The 21,858-nt window shown below is 40.1% G+C and overlaps 1 protein-coding gene across 1 annotated transcript in view; it reads right to left on the reverse strand.

Annotated features, from left to right (window-relative positions):
* Window positions 1-16,598, reverse strand: part of LOC126475316 (translocator protein-like) — a 34,071-nt gene extending 17,473 nt beyond the window's left edge. Inside the window, exons 1-4 of the mRNA XM_050103096.1 lie at window positions 16,434-16,598; window positions 16,161-16,297; window positions 4,755-4,875; window positions 2,430-2,524 (exon numbers count right to left, since the gene is read on the reverse strand). Coding sequence (XP_049959053.1) covers window positions 2,430-2,524; window positions 4,755-4,875; window positions 16,161-16,262 — 318 coding nt within the window. The 5' untranslated portion in view covers window positions 16,263-16,297; window positions 16,434-16,598. The remainder of the gene's footprint in view (window positions 1-2,429; window positions 2,525-4,754; window positions 4,876-16,160; window positions 16,298-16,433) is intronic.
* Window positions 16,599-21,858: the final 5,260 nt, after the last annotated feature.

Consider the following 21,858-nt stretch of genomic DNA (forward strand, 5'->3'; position numbering starts at 1 on the left):
AAATGAACGATACACTACAAAATGCACTATTAACCCATAAGCAGAAGTTGCCATGAGCAAAAGAATACAGAAAGATCACACTTTCTGGTACAGGAATGTAACGGTGATGATGTTCTGAGTCCACTTTTTGTCTGACAAAGCAGTTACATTTTCTGAAAGTGGATGTAGAATGAATGACAATACAACCATTTTAGATGCACTGGACGAAATTTGAATTTTTTCAACTGAAGTGTGAACTGATCCCAGACATCACTCCTTATCTAATAGGACACATTTGCAATTGTATACACTCCATCACTTAATTTTCATCTTGCACCCTTTACAGTCTCACATAACACAGCTTTGTTAAATGCCACCTGATAGCAACAGTCTCTCATTTCGCCTTGTCATTGTCACTTTAAAGTAGTAACCGTGTTTACTCATCTTCTATTCTAAGTCACGACTAACGAAGTGACTGCAGTGCCACCATTCTCAGACTCTTTATACAAGCAGAACTACAGTGGTAATGAAGGAAGGCACTATACCAATCATATAAAAGTAGTATCTAGATTTGTAAAGTTTGCAACCTGCAACATTAGCCTCAGACTTTCTCCGTTCCCAATCTCTATTGGGGAGGTTAATTGGCACAACAATCACATCTGGGGTGCAGGTAACTCCCACAATTTTAGGGAATATGTCACGAGATAGCAAAAGGGTTAATATGTGGTGCGTGCTGATGAAAGACAGCATAGCTGAACTATATTTCTTCAGCAAGCAAAGAGTAACAGGAACCATTTATTCTAGACATTTTGAGCCATTTGCTGTTCCTCAGCTTCTCCCCCTTCTGCCAAATACAATCTCCCAGAAGGATGGCACAGCACCATACTGGAGTTAACGTGCTTGTCACTTCCTGAACCGAACATTTCCACAGCAATGGATGGTGTGTGATGGACCAAGTGGGTCCTGCAATCTCCACGCATAGCCCCTTTGGTGGATTTCTTCCTGTGAGGTTATGTGAAGGACAGTGTGTACAAATCCCCTGCACACAACCTTGGCAATCTCTGCAGAATTATGGCTGCAACAGCTTTTATCACCCCAAACTTGCTTTTGTGCACACACTTTGAGATATGGCATTGTCTAGACATTTTATGTGTTATGAGAACAGCCAATGAAGAATTGTATTAATTTCTTGTAAGAGACTCAGTTATTCTGCACATGCTGCAAACTACAATCATTTAAGTCTCACAGTTTTTTAAATTTTATCTGGAATTCAGTGAGATTCCATGGGGACACTCTGTACATTCAATATAAGGCTTTCCTTTGCCACGTTATTAACGTGGCATAACATAATATGGTACCTGGTCATTGCCAGTGGCAGCTTCTAGTGCAACTGGCAAGAGTAGAATCCATCTCCCACAGAAATTGACAGTTGTATTGTTCTGAACTGTTGAAATCTAAGTCCAAGTTATTGCCACCTATTCTTCTGTTTAAACAAACAACTGGATCTTGGTTATCAGTGGCAGTAATACTCTGCCTTTTCCCTCCCTCAACAGAAGCTATCAAGGGGGTTACCTTTCTGCTTAACAGCAGATGGTTTTGCTCGTCTGAAGTCATCCTAATAGCTTCAGATACTATTGTGAAACTAGTGGCACATTTAAGGGAGTTCAGAAACTTTCACCGTGACCATTGTTTTTTCCTCCTTTATTGCACATCCTACTCTCTGTATCTCAAAGACTGTAAAGTTTTCTGCACCCGGTCATTGGCTGGCACTCTTATCCATCAAAGAGCAATATGCTTAGTGCACAGATGGCAAGTGGCATTCTGACATTATGGGTTTAGACTCACTTCTATCTGTACCCCCAATATCTCAGGTGATGGGTCCTATGCAGTGCTGAGACGAATTCTTCTGTCGTTCTTCACTGGTTAAACCTGATTTACATTGACTTTTTAGAGCCACACACAACTCCAGCAATTGACCAAATTGGCCACTCTCCCATAATTTCCTATGGTATGGATTTTGAAATTAATGAAATGACAGACGATACCCTCTTCCTGGAGCTGTGGAACATAGGAAATCCAAGCTAATGAGATCACAGTGAATAAAGGAACTAAACTGCACATCCAGAAAGCAGGGGTTTATGATCTCAGCATGCTAGTTTGAAATATGAAGTGGGATATGAATCTGCTGCCACAGTGGCAGTGACAATCATCAGAGAAATGTCTTAACTTCTCTGTCACTGGTAGTGAGTAACACGGATCCTGATGGATTAGGGCATCTTTCAGCATAATTTCACTGATACCACAGAAGTCTTCTTACTGAAAATTCATCCAGCCAACAAAGATTCAAGAAGAATTTTAAATTATTTAAAATTAAACTAAACTATAGGTGGATACACAAATGCCTAAATAGGGGATAAAAATGCAAAGGCATAAGTAATAGTGGAACTTACGAGGCCAATGTTATGTGACCCAAAGAAAATTGGTGTCCATGCCCAGTTTAAAACCAGTTGACTTCCATACAGAGCCAAGGGAAGCCTTGCATCACCTTAAAAATAACAGCATAAACATCAAAGTACAGGCACAATGAACAATGCGAAGAGTAACAATAATTATTAGGCAATTACGAATTCAATATTTTTCAGAATGGTGTAGCATTCAAAGAGATTTAAGTTAGACTTTCTTCTGCTTATGAGCAATGGTCAAAAACTAGTACTACATACTAACATTAGAGTGACAATGATCCAATATCTATACTTCATTCAGTTCAGAAATATAATGTTGCTCTTACTGTTTGTATTATTTATTAACATGGGCAATAATTCTTTGAGATAGGTGCTTAGCTCATGACACGCAATGTAATCCAAATGGTAATTAACAGAAATGATAGCAATGTCACCAAGTAATTCAATCAAGAGAAAAAAATGTACATTGAAGCAAAAGGACTACTGGCAATTATTCCAGGAACAGTCTTGTTTGAAGTTTCTTTTGTTGTGATACGCTTCTATGGGGCTGTGATCCAAAATAAATACATTTTGTAGAGGAAAGGAACCAAGAAGTGGTTTGTTACATTCCTGTGGCTAGCACACCTCATCAGTTTATTTTTATTGATTGTGAAAGATGCATGGAAGTACATTACTTATAATTAATAAGCAATGAGTGTATATTTACTTCTCTAGTTGGATAATGTAATAAAGACATATTCACATAAACAGTTTTCCAAAGTGAACTTAGTCAGAGCAATACAGTGTTGTAGGGGAAAGAAAGGCCATTATCATCTTTAATTACATAGGTAACACAATTTATTTCTAAATATTTGGCAAGTGAAACATAACATGGTGTGACGTGTTAAGCACCAGTATAGCCACTTAATAATTTTTTTACAGTTTTGTGACAAGATTTCCTCCTAGGGTGTGTAGCGGGCTTTAGCATTGCCGTACTTTTGTTTAGATTGATTTTCCACACATTGTGAGGACCCTTAAACATGAGAGTTTAAGAGTGCTTGTGTATGTGGGGGGGGGATTTTAAATTATAGTTATTGAACATACCAGTACGGGCTAGACAAGAATTATTTCATATATGACATTTCCAACCTCAGCAAGCAACTTGGTAGCTATTACAAAATGCTTTGTGTACTCCATTTTGATTAAGGATGAGTAATGCTCACTCTCTTCCTTTTTCATTTGAGAAATAGTTTAGAGAATATTCCCAGTCCATCGCGATGTTTGAGTAAGACTCCCATGATACCAGATGAGATCAGTGATCCTTTCGACTAGGTGCCAGCACGAATCCGAGATGTAAAATGGCACCCTGGTTGAGAGGGAGGCATGGGTTGTTCCCTTGCATCATGACAGTTCATGTTGACTTTAATAAGACCGGCATTAATTTCACTTTTAATTTGTTTTTCTTAGAAGGGGAGGATGTAGGCTGAATGGATGGTTTCTTGATACTACTGCTTTTGTTTGTGACTTTGATGAAACTTGTATAACAATAATATTCATCAATTAAAGCTAATGTTTTAGATGTGGGTGCTTGTTTTATATGATGCACAAGTTTTAATGCAGATACCACGTGCATTTTCTGAATCTCTGTAGCTCTTCACAATAAAAATCTGTGTTTCTAAATAATTATTTGGATACTTGATCACAATGGATGAGATCTTACTTGTTGTCACTTTCAAATCATAGGTGGTATAAGTGTGAAGGGCTGATCGAAAAATCAATGATGCTACGTGGTTGTGAAAACTACTTATTAATCCAGCATAATGCTGGGAAACAAGGGGTCATGCCCCCTCAGTTATTTTTCCCTCAATCTACTTGTGAGTAGAAAAGCAAAGGAAATGACTAGCAGTGGTGCAAGGTACCCTCCGCCATGCAGCATACAGTTGCTTGCTAAGTACACATCTAGATGTAGAAGGAGATATTGTTACATGCTCTAACACATGCAGTGGTAGTTGCAGCCCTTTAGTGGTGCAGCTACCCTGCACTGTACTGCAATCAGCACATGCCTTTCGTTGGGGTGCAGTTTGTCATTACTAAACATTGTGCACGTTCAGTGTAGCTTAAAACATTATTAAAACCTCTCTTTTCTATCCCATGTAGCAGTCATTTTACAAAATATGCCTTTAATAAATATGGCACATGGCTGGGCAATAAGGGTGTTCATTTAGTGCTCTGCCTTCAACAGTTAATTCCATGATACAGCAGCAAATAATGCAGGGTTCTATAGGAAGTCAATCAGTGATGTATCTTCACGAAAATACGAATTAATTCATGTACCTTCAAAACCACCACCATCTCTCCACACTAGGTATGAAGCATATCCCATGCTAGAGTAAAGACCTGTCCATACTGGTCCAAAAACTCTATTTGGTGGACACCACACAGGTTTCTTCAATTTCTGAAAGATAAAGTAAATTATACTGATTACATCAATAGAACAATATTAACTACTTAGTTCTGTGTGGTATATTAACAACCAACACAATCAGCAATTTTTAACTTTAAATGTGTAAAATTTACTGCAATAAAATAGGAAGTCATTAAGTTTTATTATTTTGTATAAATGTCACAATACTGGTGATATCAATCAAAATGTATCCTCCTGCTTCTTTTATAATCTTAGAAAGTGGAACCAAACAATTAACAAAAATCACAGACTCAGTTTTTGCCCATCTGCTTCTATTCCACATCCAAGTTATGGAATGACATTGGAAACTCCTTTTATACTTACACAAACACTGTCACCATTAACAAGTGATGCAGTAAGTGAGAATATTGACACATAACACAGTATTAGCACCGTGTGTGGCAAAAGATATCAAAATGAAATCAGTGTAACCTTTCAAACTGGAATTGAGAGATCAAGTAGTTAAAACTACACACGAGGAGGCTATTTCTGACATTTCTATTCATAAGTAACAAATGTTTCCTGGTTTTCATCCCACTATTAGGTAGTTAGCCATTCTCTCTCTCTCTCTCTCTCTCTCTCTCTCACTCACTCTAATTTCCAGGTTGTCCTTCACGAATTCTTTGGCTGAATCTTAACATTTTGGCACTAGCTTTTCACATGTTTTTTTTTTTTTCAGTGTTTCTAAATTTCTACTGAGCAATTCTGGTAGCAATACCCTCACTGCAAATGCTATGCTATTTAATTTATTTGCAAGGTGCTGTTTACGTGAGCCTTATGATAGGTTTTTATCGAGTTGCATTCCTAAGAATTTCACACAGCAATCCTCCTGCAAAATGGGGTTTTTGTGATTGATTCGCTCACCATTTAATTTAACTTGTTTTATTTTAAACTGCATTAACTGAATCTTTTCCATGTTTAATTTTAACCAGTTTCAATCATCAAATTAGGTACCTAATTTTTCTAATACAGTTTGAGGAATTTGGTCAGTATTGTTACTTTCAATGATTACAGGTATGTCATCCACAAGTAAAACAGAGTGACACTCAATATTAAGTTGTAAATCATCTATGTAAAACAGAAACAGAAAGGGACCTGAGACAGAATCTTGTGGTACTCCTTGTTCCTCTCTCTGATGATATAACCACTCTTTGTCTTCGATTGGTTACGTAGGACTTAAACCATTCTAATACAGTACCCCTAATGACATATTTGTCCAGTTTACAGAGTAGCAAGGAGCAGTTCACACTGTTGGACCTAGAACCACTGGCTCTACTCTTCAGTAATATTGCTGCCCCAGCACAGCAAGAACAACTGTATATTTGCCAGATGTGTACTCTATGGTATGTGCTCAATGCTAAATGCATTGTGTATACACTGCGAGAATAAAAGTATTTAGAGTAAGTGATGGGAGTGTGAGCAATTATTTATTGTTGTAATTACCAAGACTGCTCCCCACTACCTAAGGTGGTGACACTGTTATTTTCTTTCCAACTGCAGCGTGAAATGCTGAGTTACACTGACACCAGTGCGCCGCCAATCACCATGGGATACAAACTTCACACCGCAAAGAATATGCCCCACGATGGTGCTTCATCACCTGGAATCACTATAGACGATGTATCTGTGCATGTATTCAGTGTTCTTGTCGATTCCCAGACAATGTAACCAGTACAACTGTGGTTCTCGAAGGGTTGACAATGTTCCAATTGTTTCAACAGCTGCAGAACCAGGCTATCGTTACTTCTCGCCAAACAAACACGCTAAATCACTAATCCCGAATGACGTTATCAGTGAAGGTAGTGAGACAAAACTTGCCACTCCCTTAATTAACTGCCTGCCACTGTCCTCACCTCCTACCTAATCAGTGCTACTAATATACCGATCAATGACAGTGATGATGAGCTACACCACACTCATTTTCATTCTAACGACTCAGTGCATGTCAACATTCTGCGTGCAACATACCAAATTACAGACACCTGCCAGAATACTGGAATTGCTGACAAACAGCGCCACCACATATGACCACCTCTCACTGCAGAGAATCGATATTTACAGGTTATTGCAGACAAATCTGCCCTACAAGTGACCTTTGTGTGCCAGACCATGTTTTTTCATGGCTTACTCCAAAACTTTACATTCTGGGCTATACCGTACGTTACCCGGGTGATGTTACACTTGTTACGGCCGCAATGCGACTCACGGAACATCATCATGAATACGTCACACTGACAACAGCTGTGCTGCACTCCAGGCCACACCTGCCATGTGATGTCACTCAACAAGCAAGCACACCATGTCTACCTGCAACAGCGCTGGGTTTTCACACCTTGTGACTACAGTGTATCAATACAGCAAGCCTGGCCACAACTACGACCCACGCACCATGGGAACATAAGGAGTACCTACAACAGCTGCTCTGTTGGGTGACCTACACCAATACACCATCTGCCACAACTGCCACCAACCAGGACCTGCCCAGCATGCTGTGTTCCTCGGTTCTCCAGCCGCCTCTACCAGCGCCACCAGGCGGTGTTCACAAACCCACACCATATACTTCACACGATTCCAAAAACCTCATACAGGTCCTGGCCCCTTGCCATCAAGCAGATTACCACCAGTCACACACCGAGTTATATCTGCCACTGCTACAAGTTGATTTTCTGCAAGCATGGTTCGCCCTCTGTGAGTGCATGATGCAGTCAGATGGGATCACAGATGACCACGACATGTTTTTGGGGCTTTTGAACCACATCCACACCAACACCGATCTCATCAGTGACTTCCTATTGCATGCACCAACCATTGACAAATACGAGACAGCGAAGCACTTATACTACAGCGCCTGTTGCATTCACCTGAACAACTCTACCTCACCTTTGCTGGGCCATCGCTTGGCCACGGCACCCTGTCAGCGCTGGTGCAGGTTAAGCTTCCGAATCGTGACAAACCTCTTACCAGATCATATTCTCTGGTCACTACGGCTTCTCAAGCTGCTTGAAAATGTACCGATGGCCATGCTAATGCATGAGGACAAACTACTGGAAACCCAGTGGCGCCTTGCCGACCGGATGCTTGTGCCCGCCCAACATCACGCCTTGATAAGCACTTGCATCGGCTCCAGCACCGATGTCAACACCTGTTACATCTATAGCCAGCCTCTACACAGGCTGCATCCACAGATACCACTATGCAACACACAATGTGGTTAACCAAAAGTTGCCAAGCTGCTCTGATTTCAGCCAAACCCTTCTACGGCACATCAACAGCAGTCTCGTGAGACTCCGCTGCGCCGGGGCATCAACAATCAGATACCACGACAGAAACAGGTGCTGTGTTTGTTGTGGAATGTAAATAACTACCCGCCGCATTCACACCTGGCCTTCGACAAATGCCTAACTGTCACAACTCACTCAGCCAAGATGCAGTGCCTGTGTGGAGACTACATACATTTGAATACGTGTTCCATCATTGATAGTTACACCATGCTCAATATTTAGGACTTCTCCCAGGAACTGGCTTATGCAACGATCTTTAGTGTGATCGACTGCAGAAGAGCTTATTTGCAGATTCCAATGGCCAAGGAGGACACCCTCCTGCAAAAAGGGGTTTTTGTGATTGATTCGATCATTTAATTTGGCTTGTTTTATTTTAAACTGCATTAACTGAATCTTTTCCATGTTTAATTTTAACCAGTTTAAATCATCAAATTAGGTACCTAATTTTTCTAACACAGTTTGAGGAATTTGGACAATATTGTTACTTTTAATGATTACAATATGTCATCCACAAGTAAAACAGAGTGACACTCAATATCAAGTTGTAAATCATCTATATAAAACAGAAACAGACCTGAGACAGGATCTTGTGGAACTCCTTGTTCCTCTCTTTGATGATATAACCACTCTTTGGAGTATTTGAATTCCTCTTTATGCCCTCCATGCTAAAGAATGCAGCCCAGACTTAAAATGAATCACTGACAGCTTTTTTTTTTAACCACGCTCTTTTCCTATTGTTACTTGGACAATGTAATTATCTTCTCACAAACAGATCAAGATCATGAGAAACGCATCCAAGCAGTAGTCAACAACTAGCAGAGCATGGTGTTGTGGTCAACGAGGACAAATGCCAACTCCAGTATAAATGTGTTGCATTTGTCGGCCACGTCGTCAACGCTTTGGGCATCTGCCCCATCCCGAAAAACGTAGACCAAATCCACAACCTACCACTCCTGATGGACTATCAAGAGTTGCACCGTTTTTCAGGGGTAATTAATTTTTACCGCCAACACCTCTCTCACGCCACAGAAACATGTCTCCAGCTCACAAAGTCACTCCGCGGCAAGAACACATCAGGCACACACAAGCTCACTCGGACTCCTGATAAGCAAGCAGCTTTCGGGAACATCAAAACCGAGCTCGCTCGGATGACCACCCTGTCACTGCCATTGCCGGACACCCAGGTGGCCGATGACAGTGACTGGGCAATGAGGGCAGTGCTACAAAAGGAAGTACCAAGTGCAACCCAATCCTTATGGTTTCTCTAACCAACTCCCAGAAAATGTGGTCAACCTTCGACCATGAGCTTTTGGCAATACACGAAGCAGTTCAATACTCCCAAGAAGACATTGAGGGACCGGTCGCTAACTATCTACACAGACCATTGACCTCTGGCTGAAGCTATTAAAAACCCGCTAGAAAATACCCCCCCCCCCCCCCCCCCTCGACAATTCCGACACCTGGACTTTATTTCATAATATATTACAGACATCTGCTATGTACGAGGAGCAGAAAACACGGTGGCTGACTACCTCTCATGACTCACCGTGACATCGGCACATCTCTGAAACCTGCTATTTGGACACACCACAGGCCTCCAGCTCCAGCAATGCACCATTGCAGGCACAACCAAACTAGTTTGGTGCAACGTATTCCATGGCAGGCAACGACCAGTCATCCCACAGAACTTCAGGAAGACAGCTTCCAACCTCCTCCACAACTTGTCTCACCCCGGAGTACACCTGACACTGAAACTTATACACGAATGTTTTGTTTGGACTAACATCAAAAGAGACTGCACTGTGTGGACAAGAGTCTGCATCCAATGGCAATGGGCCAAGACAGGACATCATGCCAAACTGCCCTTTCGGAAATTCCCCACTGCGAAGGGCCGTTTCCAGCATGTCCACATAGAACCGGTGGGGCCACTCCCAGATTCAAACGGATACAAGAACATCCCATCAGCCATAGACAGGGCAACTCAATGGGTGGAGGCCACACCTCTGACTGATATCTCAGCCAATACAATCGCTCAAGCTTCTATCACACTATGAATTGCACACTTTGGCTGCCCAGAGTCCCTGACAACTGGCCAGGGCCGTCAGAGTCAGCCCTGTTCTCCGAGCTCTGCCGTCTGTGTGGGTGCCACCGGTTCCACACGACGGCCTACCATTCTCAGTCCAACGGACTTATGGAACGGTGGCACCACACCCTCAAGACAGCATTCGTATGACACATCAGAAGTGGACAGAGGTCCTCCCCTGGGTGCTGCTGCGCATATGAGCTGCCTTCAAAGAAGATCTGGACACCTCATTGGCAGAGGGAACCGATCACCCGCCCAGCAGAGTTCATATCACAAACCACCGACCCTGTCGGCACCAACCTGCCGGACCTAGTAAAATGTGTCAGGGACCACATCCGCCACGTCTGCCATCCCACCATGCCAAACCGACCATCTTTGTGCACAAGGATCTCCAATCGTGTACACATTTCATGCTTAGGACTGACTCTGTCAAGCCTGCCCTCCACCCTGCACAGTGGCCCGTACAAGGTGTTGAAATGAGGGCCAAACACTTTTGATATCTTGCAAGCCAAAAATGACAACAGTGCCACTGAACCACCTAAAACTGGCGTGGACTTTAGCGGACACACCTGGTGTTGACCCTCCACTGGCCCCAGCTCCAGGGCCCTCAAGCCAATTTACAGTCTGCCTAGAACTGAGAGAGTACCTCCCAGAATACATTTCCATAGTACTGCAGGACTCACCACTCATGGTTAGAGCCAAATTTTACAATAGACAGTCAGGCTACAGCATGGTCTCGAAGTCATTAGAGCACTCCATGCCCCTTCCACCCTACACTCGACACAGTAGGTCTGACATCCACTCTTTCTTCAGATGACTACCTGCTCGTGTCAGCCCCAGAGCACTTCTGGCCACCCAGGCACCTGGCAGACTATGATATGCCTGCCCTCACCATTGCCGGCAGGACAATGCCTCACGATGTACACCAGTCACCGTGCTCCACACTGACATGTCGAAAATCTCCATATACGCTGGGGCCAGTATATGCAGTACAGCCTGTTCGAAGCAGAAATATCTGCTAGCAGTAATGTCGCTTCCCTACCGCAGCAAGAACAACTGTATTTTTGCCAGATCATTTCTGTAGTATGCACTCTATGCAAATACATTGTGTGTACCCTGCAAGAATAAAAGTATTCATAGTATGTGATGGAAGTATGAGTGATTATCGTCTTAATTACCATGACTGCTCCCCATTACTTACAGCACTATAAAAGGCCTCTAATATGTCATGAACATGCAGTGAGTTGTCTAGAGAGAAGCTAATTTTATCTACAAAATGGTTTATAATAGATACTGCGGTTTTACCTATTTGAAATCCATATGGTTTTCCGAGATTATTTTAAATTTTTCTATGAAATTTTTAATTTATACTGCAACTACCTTATCAAATATTTTTGATGGTGACGGAAGAAGAGAGATTGTTTGATAGTTCTATATTTTTTGTGCCTTTTTTGAATTGTGGCTTAACTATTACGTACTTAAGCATGTCTGGAAAATAACCTACTTGAAGGGATATACAACACTGTAATACAACACAATAAATTATGGGGCTAAAATAAGGTGGAATAAAGTAGAACAGAAGGTGGCTGCGAAGCTTGGCAAACTGCAGAGATTGGTCTGTTTGGTCAGGAAAGGTGGAATTAGCTACACACCCACTGTAGGGATAGAGACCACGCTCGAAAAGCTCCCATTGCACCTTTGGGTTACAGTGGAGGCAAGAACAGAAGCATACAGATTAGAAACTGGAAATAACTGGATACCTGAAACATCCTGGCTGATTAAAACTGTGTGCCAAACTGAGACTCGAATTCGGGGCCTTTACCTTTCGCGGGCAAAAGCTCTACCAACTGAGCTACCAAAGCACAACCCACAACCCGTCCTCACAGTTTTACTTTGACCAGTACCTCATCTCCTACCTCCTAAAGCTTCACAGCTCTTCTGCGAAACTTGCAGAACTAGCACTCCTGGAAGAAAGGATATTGCAAAGACATGGCTTAGTCACAGCCTAGGGGATGTTCCCAGAATGTTCACTCTGCAGTGGAGTGTACGCTGATATGAAACTTCTTTGCAGATTAAAACTGTATGCCGGACTGAAACTCGAACTCGTGACCTTTGCCAGTTTGAAGCTCAGTTCAGCACACAGTTTTAATCTGCCAGCAAGTTTCATATTAGTGCACACTCTGCTGCAGGGTGAAAATTTCATTCTGGATACTGGATACCTGTAGGATATCTAGAATCTTACACCAACATAGTGAGTGTGGTAAATATAGGAATGGCCAGGTAAATTCCAGCTCACCATAAAACAGCTTTCAGCTGTGTCAATAAACCTTTCAGTGTAACAGTTGGAAGAAGGGAGCAATGGAAGAATGAACCCTGACACTGTTCAGGAGACACGGTCTGGTTTACTGACATGTCAAAAATGTATGTATGCGCTGGGGCCAGCATATGCAGTACAGCCTGTTCAAGGCAGAAATATCTGCTAGCAGAGCTGCAAGGAGAGGAATTTTTGCAGCTGCTGCAGGGAGCATAGCATCTGCATTTTATTCAGACAGCCAAGCAGCTATGAAATCTCTATCATCCCCTGTAACAGAATGCCACGATGCCATTGCAAGACTAGAAGGAAAGCAACAAGGTAAACCTGCTTGGAACCCCTGATCACTCAGGAATTAATGGCAATGAACAAGGTGATAAGCTAGCCAGGATGTGTGTGACAACTCCATTTATTGGATCAGAGCCTACCCTAACCATCACAAATGTGACGGTAAAATCAAAACTATGTAGATGAATCAGGAGGCAGCATGTAGATTATTGGGTTGAGACCCAAAACCAAAAATATAACAAGCTAATGATGCCAAAGCCATGTTTCAAGTGAAGTTCTGTAGTCCTGGACTTTAACAAGAAACAGATTAAACAAATAAGGACTAATGACTAGCCATGGGAACTTTAAATAACACTTACACACAATGTGCAACAAGAAAGAAGCACTTAAGTGCAGACTATGTGGTAAGGGGGGTGTGAAAGCACTATAACTAATCTTCCCATGCCGTGTGTTTAAGTGTAAAAGACACAGAAAACTCAAGTCACCAAGTCGCAAAGAAATCATGCCTGATAAGGAATTAGTAAAGGGTCTCCTAGTACTCTTTAAGCCCACCAGTTGACTTTACTAGAATCACAGGAAGTAAAACCACACAATAAACTGATTTGGGCACTACAACCACTAAAGTTTTGGTATCCTTGTGCAAATCAAATCAAACAAAATCAATTGTTTAAGGATTGACCTAGGAATGCCCAGGCTGCTTTGTAATTTCCACAAATAACATTTTTCCGTTCACTGACTGTGTCTTTCAGCAGTTCTGGTGGATAATTTCAATGATTGGTGGTTGTCTGTCCTATTCTTGGCATTATGAACACTGCAATCAACATTATGCCACATTATTATTCTTAATAATGCTTCCATTAGCACACACAGTAACAGTGAACATAAGAATATTTACAAGACATGTCTTTAGTGAGGTTAGCTGAACCACTGACCTGTTAACCCCAAAATGGGTGGTTCACATAATCCCATATGCACTAGTGAAATATGGTTTGCAACAGCATATCCTAAATCAGAAGAACATTTGTAAATGAAATAGATAATGAAAGCTTTAGAAACATAGTGTTAATTCTTTAGAAACATATTTTTAATTTACTATTTATCCAACTTGAGACAATGGTTCCATCCTAGAGCCAGGTGAGACTCCAAGCAAATTTGTATTTTATTCTTCTCTTAACACACATTTTACAGATCATACTGTACAGGAGAATTTTCATCTTATGATATACATAGTTTCATAATTTTCTAACATTAAGTCTGTCAGCACAGGTTTACGTCGAACATCATAAGATTATTAAATTTCTTTTTTTTTTTTTTCTCCTGATGTAGGCCTACCAATACTTAATATATAAATTTTCCAGTCAGTATTTTATACAGACAATATTATGCACAACACTATGATATAATATAGTTACAATGTTCAAACGATCATCTCATCATTCATAAATCCCTCAACACCGTAGCTGCATTTTCCCCACCAAGCACAGTTTTCGCTATCTCCATGCTCATTACATCTCTACCCTTGAGTTTATTGTACACTTTCATTCCAGTTTACCTGGCTGCCTGTTGATAGGGTTTTTAGTGGTGTGTCAAAGCATGGAATTTTGTATCTAGTGTTGGACATATTTCGAAATGGTTTTCTTCAGTTAGCTAACAATTACTGTGTAAAAAGATAAGGTTCGGATCTAATAACTTGAATAGTGGGAGACAGGATGTTCTTGGATAAACAGCATATATTTTTCTAACAATTCTTTTTTTGATGTAGCACGACCTTGACATGTGGCTTGAATTCCCAAAACTAAACCATATCTAATTATGGATTCAAAGTACCTGTGGTACACCACTTTCCTGTTGTTTATGTCAATTACACTAGATAGCACCTCCTTTGCAAAAGCAAGGCTGTTTAATTTAGTTGCTAAATAATCTATATCTGCTTGCCAACTTATATTTTTGTCCAAGTTTAGTTACAAGAATCTGATGGACTGAGCTTCTTCCATAACTTGATTTTTATGTATGACACTGATTTTTGGCTGTTTGGTTTCACATTGAATAAACATGCCTAAGTTTACACGTTACCCTGTCCTCTTCAAGCACACTTATATGTTCAACATGTATGTATATTCTTTGAGCTATTTATTTTCATTGTTTTAAAATGACACTTCCTTATTTAAAGATGATTTCTGGATAAATAACTGACATCACAAACACAATTAATAGGCAATGACAAAGACAGAGTGAAAACAAAATGAACAAAAAATTTAATTCAAATCCTGTCAACAATGGTTAGTAACACAGCAGTGACCTATTTTGGCTGTCAAAACAGCATGAGATGACAGGCTGTGAGCTGAATTAAATTTTCGAAATGGTAAAATTTTCTTACTTGTTCATTTTTAATAGTGTGGTTGAGTTAACCCTCACAGCCAGTTAACCTCACTTCAACCAACTACATATACAAGACAGACTACAGCAACCTTCAGTCATTTGTATCATGTAATGTAAATCAGGATGAAGTTTGTACATATGTCAATTACTGGTATAAATGACACACACTGTCTGGGATATGAACTTCCCAAAAATATTTCATATAATATCAAACAACAATTGCCTACTGAAAAAACAACAAGCTGAATGGTGGGGGGGGGGGGTCACGATTATAATGGTCACCGGGACCCCACAATGTAGCAGTCCCACACACAATTTGAGTTATTCTCTACACCACTAATTTGCAATCTTACCTTAAACTGGAATGGGATGTGATCAATCCAATCAAGGAATACCTCAACTGCTCTTTGATGTTGCAGGAATGTAATGTGAAATGTGTTTTATTCATCTCATAACGTACACAATTTCAGAACGTATGTCTAATGTACAGGATACATGGGAAACCAACCAAATATATGAGTTCAGCCCAATCATACAGTAATTTAAGCTAAAATCACTTTATTTAAAGATTTTACGTTAGTTCACATCATCTTAGTCCGTTGCACACACAGACACCTGATTATATATGAGTTTGCTTATAATGGGAACCTGGTGTGTGATATCACACTGGTAAGAGTAAAGTCTGAAACTTGCAAAACGCTGACTAAACTGCACAACATTCTCGGCATGTGTATAACAGTCATGTTAAACTACTGATTGAAAAGTAAAAAGTTACTTAGAATATTGTGGAGTGTCAGGCTTTTCAACGTAGTTTTTCCTGAACACGAAGAGTTTAGGGTAGGATTAAGACCGGGTTGAATTCAGTGTGGGCTTCCCTACACTGTTACCCTTGTTACCACGTCTTAAAGCAAATAGATCAGACATCAGTACTCACCGCATACCACGTATCGATGTTTCGGGCAACAAAAAATGCGCCAAACCATCCTCCAACATTAGGAAGAACGCACGCTCCTACGGCTGGCCACACGACAGGCATGTTTTCCTAGAGTTTCAAGTGGAATTTCGAAGCACCTGTGTTGACAAAAACCCACCGTTAAGGATACATTGGTTTGGGATAATTTACATCAACTACACAAAATCCTCAAACATGTGAATAAACAAACAAAACACGGCTAATCTCGACCAATTGTTTTGACATTCCTCATACCCTTCAAATTTGCGCGGTGTATTCGACACACCCAACCACCACTACTTTCCACTTCACACCGTAAGCGCAAACTGCAAAGTATATCTCTGAACAAAGAGGGATATCAGTGACTACAACCAATCCCCACACAGCAAGTTTTAGTAAGAATCTCCCAGCTCATGGATGAACTCGTTACATAAGTGATACACCAGAAGATATAAAGTTATCGGCACTATACTCAGCGTATCGAAACGCCCGAATGGACCATATTTACGCGCACGTAGGAATGTAAAAATTAATATTATTTACCGAGAAGAAAGTTGCAAAACATCTATTAAAAATGAATCTACATAATTATTTGCAAACCACAATGAAGTGCTTGGCAGAGGGTTCATTCCATTGTACCAGCTATTAAGGCTTTTTTCCTTTCGCATATCGAGTGCGGGAAGAATGACTGCCTAACAGCGTCTGTCCTCGCGATTTCTGTGGGAGTGTTACGTGCGAGGTTGTAGTACGTTTCTAGAGTCATCGTTTAAATCCAGTTTCTGGAACTCTGCAATAAGGCTTTCTCGGGTTAGCTTACGTCCACCTTAAAAAGTCTGCCAGTTCAGTTCTTTTAACCTCTCTGTGACACTCTCCCACGGGGCAAACAAACATTTGACCATTCATTCAGCCTTTTTCTGTATACATTTAATATCCCCTATTAACTCTGTTTGGTATGGGTCCCACACACTTGAGTAATATTCTAGAGTAGGTCGCACGAATGATTTGTAAGCAATCTCCTTTGAAGAGTCACTGCATTTCCCTAATATTCTACCAATAAACCTACATTCTACTACCTTCTTATTCGCAACTAACCCCAGCTTAGTACAGTGGTTCAAGACCAATAAGCTTATTACAAATTCTGAAAAAAAAACTGACAGTTAACTTTCCCACCACACAAAACTGCCATCCTGCAAACACTGTTTTCACTGTTGAGGGGAAAAAGGTGTCTCAAATGTGAGTCATACAAAATTTTTTAGGCATACTTATTGAGGAAGATTTGAAGTGGGAGATGCACCTAAACAATTTAATAAAAAAACTGAATACACGTAAGCAAAGTAAGTAAAAACTTTTGAAAAAGAGGATTGTATCACCTGGGAGCTATGTTACATAACCATATGCCTTCTAACTTGAAATGCTTACGAAATTAAATACGTTTAAGGTGAAGTTCAAACATATCTTGCATGGCCACTGCTTCACAATGTCTCTGAATTTCTGGCGCATTATTAAAAGTGAACCACATTTACCAAATATTGTTAATTATGTACTATGTCACTTCATGTTAGAATTTATTGTGTTGATCACTTAGTCTCTTTTAATAACTACTGTTATCAAAGGTAGGAGCAATGTAGTGTGCCAGTTTAAATTATTAAAATTCCAGAGCCGCCGCAAGATGCATGTAACTATTTCTTTATTATACGTGTTTCACTCGACCAGCACTACCATCTTAAAAAATTACATTGTGACTTGTGATGGCTCAACAATTTTAATATCTTTCAGTCGCTGTTCCTGTGTAGGCAAATGCATGTGCTCATTGAATTTGTACTATCATCCAATTTGACCGTGTATACAGTCATAATGACTACCATTATCACAAATTAATTTTTACCCTTGACTTATATCATATGTGCAAACAATACACTAAAAATGATCCTCGGACTAAGTAAATAAATATATTATCGTTCCATTTCATCTCCCTACAAAGTGTTACACCCAGGTATTTCTAGGGTTGACTGATCCCAACCATAACTGTGGTATTATAGGTTTAGGTTTACTACTTTTTTGCGTTTTGTGAAGTGCACAATTTTACATCCGGTTCTTTTGTTAACAATCAAATAAATAAAATCGCCGTCGCTAATTTTCTGAAGTTAATTTGTGTTAAACGCAGAAAAAACTCGGATTCGACTCTTCCTTTTTAGTGTGTAAGATATTTTGTTTATCAAGATCATCAGTTTTGCATAATTTTTGACAGCCGGTGGTACAAGAGAAGTGAACAGTGGATCTTCCAGGGGGGTTGTGGGGTGAGGAGAAGGTTCCATCCCGATGTTGAAATATATGCTCATGAGTTGCAGGGGGCAGAAGGTCTCGTAAGTTTGAGAATGGAAGTAGATCAAACGTTAAGACTAGTGTCAAAGCTTACTTCCTTGAAGACCTGAGGGAGAAGAGACTGGTATTCCCAACTCATCTTCCTCAACAAACATTCGAAGTATCGAAACAGATCATTAAACAAACAGAGAAGTTCCATTACCCGATCAGAGACGATAACACCGCCATAGAAGATTAATTCAGTCAGAGTGCAAGTACTGAGAGAAGTGCAAATCACACAGAGAGAAATTCCGATTCTTAAAAATGTGTCTACTACATAGGATCAAAATAAAACTAACAGATATCAGGTTGACGCCGCTAGTCCTTTCTTTGTGTTTGTCGAGGGAATCAATGGTAATGTTGGTAAATACCATCCCATGGCTTAGGGAAAATTATTATTCATCTCAGATGCCGCATTTAAAAATATAATTGCGAATCTCAAAACTGTAGGGAAGAGTAGAGTGTGCACTCATTTCACTACAAGGGCAGCTGCCAATAAATCTGTAGAAGGCAACCCTCTAGGTCAAAAGAAATGGTTTCTTGTATATCGACTCACAGAACTCACCTTCAGGAAGTTGTAAAAAATGTAGATGCTAATTTGTTAGAGGAGGAGCTGAAGGAAGCCAGTCTATAATCCCCTTGACTGATGTATGTAAAATGTGCAAAGGAATAAATCACTTGGGTACAGTAATAACCAACGTGCCTCAACAAACATCGTTATCACGTTCTTGTCAAAGTTCTTACCAGAATATATTAAAATCTGTGGTATGCAATGTTCAGTTAGGTCTTATATTCCTCTAGTTATACAATGCTTCCATTGTCTAAGATACAGCCATTTATGTAATCAGTGCCAGACAGAGATACAGTGTAATAAATGTGAAGGTAATCATGAGGAGTCAATGTGCTCAAGCCAAAGTACATGCTATGAACATTGCAAAGGCAATCACAAGTCAAGAGACGAAACTTGCCCAATGTATCTAAAACAGCAAAACATTTAAAAAATTCTTCAGGTGTCCTCAACATTTCTTTCAAAGAAGCTGAAGAATATGTTAACTGCAGACCGTATGCCTCATTGGCAGGAAACCAGGGTAAAAGTAAACTGGATTGGAAGATGGAATTTCCTCTCCCTCAAAAGGCACAGCACAGATTCATAACAATCAACCACCACAAAAGACCTAAGCCTAAAGAAACCTTCACTGACTCCTACTCCCCCCCTCTTTGCCAATATAAGTTTACCTGGAATCCACATTGCAGAGTATCCTGACAATCAACATTATCACATTGGTACTCCCCAGTTACCAGACACATGTGGACAATTTCTAGGAGGTGAGGACAAGAACTCTGCATTCATTGATGAGCTAGTATCTGGAATATTAAATTTAATAACTGAGTTAACATCTTCGAAAACAGACAATGTAGAGCAAGCAGAAATTTACAATATGCTCTCCTCGGTTTTATCCAAGAAATGAAACATGGTTCAGAACCAGAAAGAAACATCTTCTCACTTCCAAATGGCCAGTATATTTACAATGGAATCCTAGGTCAGCAGTTGCAAACAGGAAAATATTGAAAAAAGAACTAGTAAACAAAAAAAATCTCCATTGTGACTCTACATGAAACATGGATTGAGCAACAAATGTTCATTTCAAAAGATATAATTTAGTAAGGTCATACAGGCCAGACAATGAAGGAGGAGCGGTATTATTAATTAAGAACACCATTAATTACAACATTATATATTTAAACTATAACAATTTAACATTTCAGGTAGCAGCTGTAGAAATAGAAACACTGGATGGTAACTTCTGTATTGTGTCCGTATATAAAGCTCCCAGGACTATAGCCAGCAGCAATATCTGGCAACATCTGTTTGTCCAGCTTCATCCACCATTCACTATCTGTGGGGATTTTAACTCTTATCACAGTGGTTGAGAAAATGCTGTCAATGGTCCAGAAGGCTGTTGCCTCTTCACTGCAGCCATGGATCTAGATTTGATCATTTTCAATAATGGATCCCTCAACAATGTTACCTTCTCCTTATAGACAACCATCTACAGTGGGCTTGAGCCTTATGTTGCCGGATTTCCACAAAATCTGTAAGTGGGAGGAGTTAAGATATTCTATGCGATCAGACCATTACCTCACTAACCTTTTGTTGGGTGCGACGTTTTTTGCAATGAGATCAGGTGTGGTGTATCAAATTCAACATGTCACTTATTCACGTGATTATTTATTAAATTTCATTAACAAAACACACAATAAATTAAAAATATCTTTCAAGAAAGACAAAGAAGACATAAGAGCACAACAGCAATAGAAATATTATTCATTCAGATTTCTTTTCGTTAGTGTTGGACTGTGGGCTCTGAGAACTATGTGACTTAACATCTATGGTCATCAGTCCCCTAGAACTTAGAACTACTTAAACCTAACTAACCTAAGGACATCACACAACACCCAGTTATCACGAGGGAAAGAAAATGTTGGACTGTGGTAACAAATGATAACATCACCTTTTTTCACTTGCTTCTTTATTTCATTTCACTAATTAAACTCATTATTAATGACAAATATGTTTACAGAAAGGCAAAGATGACGTTATAGCACAACAACAATGGTAATATTACTTTTGGACTGCAGTAACATGAGGAATTTTAACACACTCAAAACAAAAAGGTTCAATGTGCATCAAACAGATTGGCTCTTGACACATTTTGCAACAATATTTTGTCAGTCTCTTTTTTACTGTGCAGGTATTACTCCTTTTCCTCTTGCCTGCAGTTGTTTTTTCTCCTTTTGTCTTTTCATCTTTCGCTTCATCTTCACATGTTCGCCTATAGTGTTGTAGCCTCAGTTGAACTCCTGTGGTGTTCAAACTTCTTTGAACCAAGTGAGGTAATACTAATACTTGAGATAGTTGTTTCAGGAGTCCTTTTCTTCTGATACAATTCTCATTGTTTCCACAATAGATTACTTGTACACTGATTCCACTCATATTGATCACTGCAAAAAATATAGCCGTGGGCCAACAGCACACACTTCTTGCAACATTGTGTGAAGAGGTCTACTTATCCATAATGTCGAGTCCACCTTTGGTGCTATTATAAAATTGCCACAATAGATTACGTGTACATTGATTCCACACACATTAATCACTGCAAAAAATATAACCATGGGCCAACAGCAGACATTTCTTGCAACATTGTGTGAAGAGGTCTACTTATCCATAATGTTGAGTCCAGCTTTGGTGCTGTTATAAAGTGTTACAATCGATGGCTTTAGTTTATCTTCAGTGTCAGCAACTACTGAATTATCGTCA

This window comes from Schistocerca serialis, chromosome 4 (assembly GCF_023864345.2).
Source record: "Schistocerca serialis cubense isolate TAMUIC-IGC-003099 chromosome 4, iqSchSeri2.2, whole genome shotgun sequence".
In the NCBI taxonomy this organism is placed as follows: domain Eukaryota; kingdom Metazoa; phylum Arthropoda; class Insecta; order Orthoptera; family Acrididae; genus Schistocerca; species Schistocerca serialis.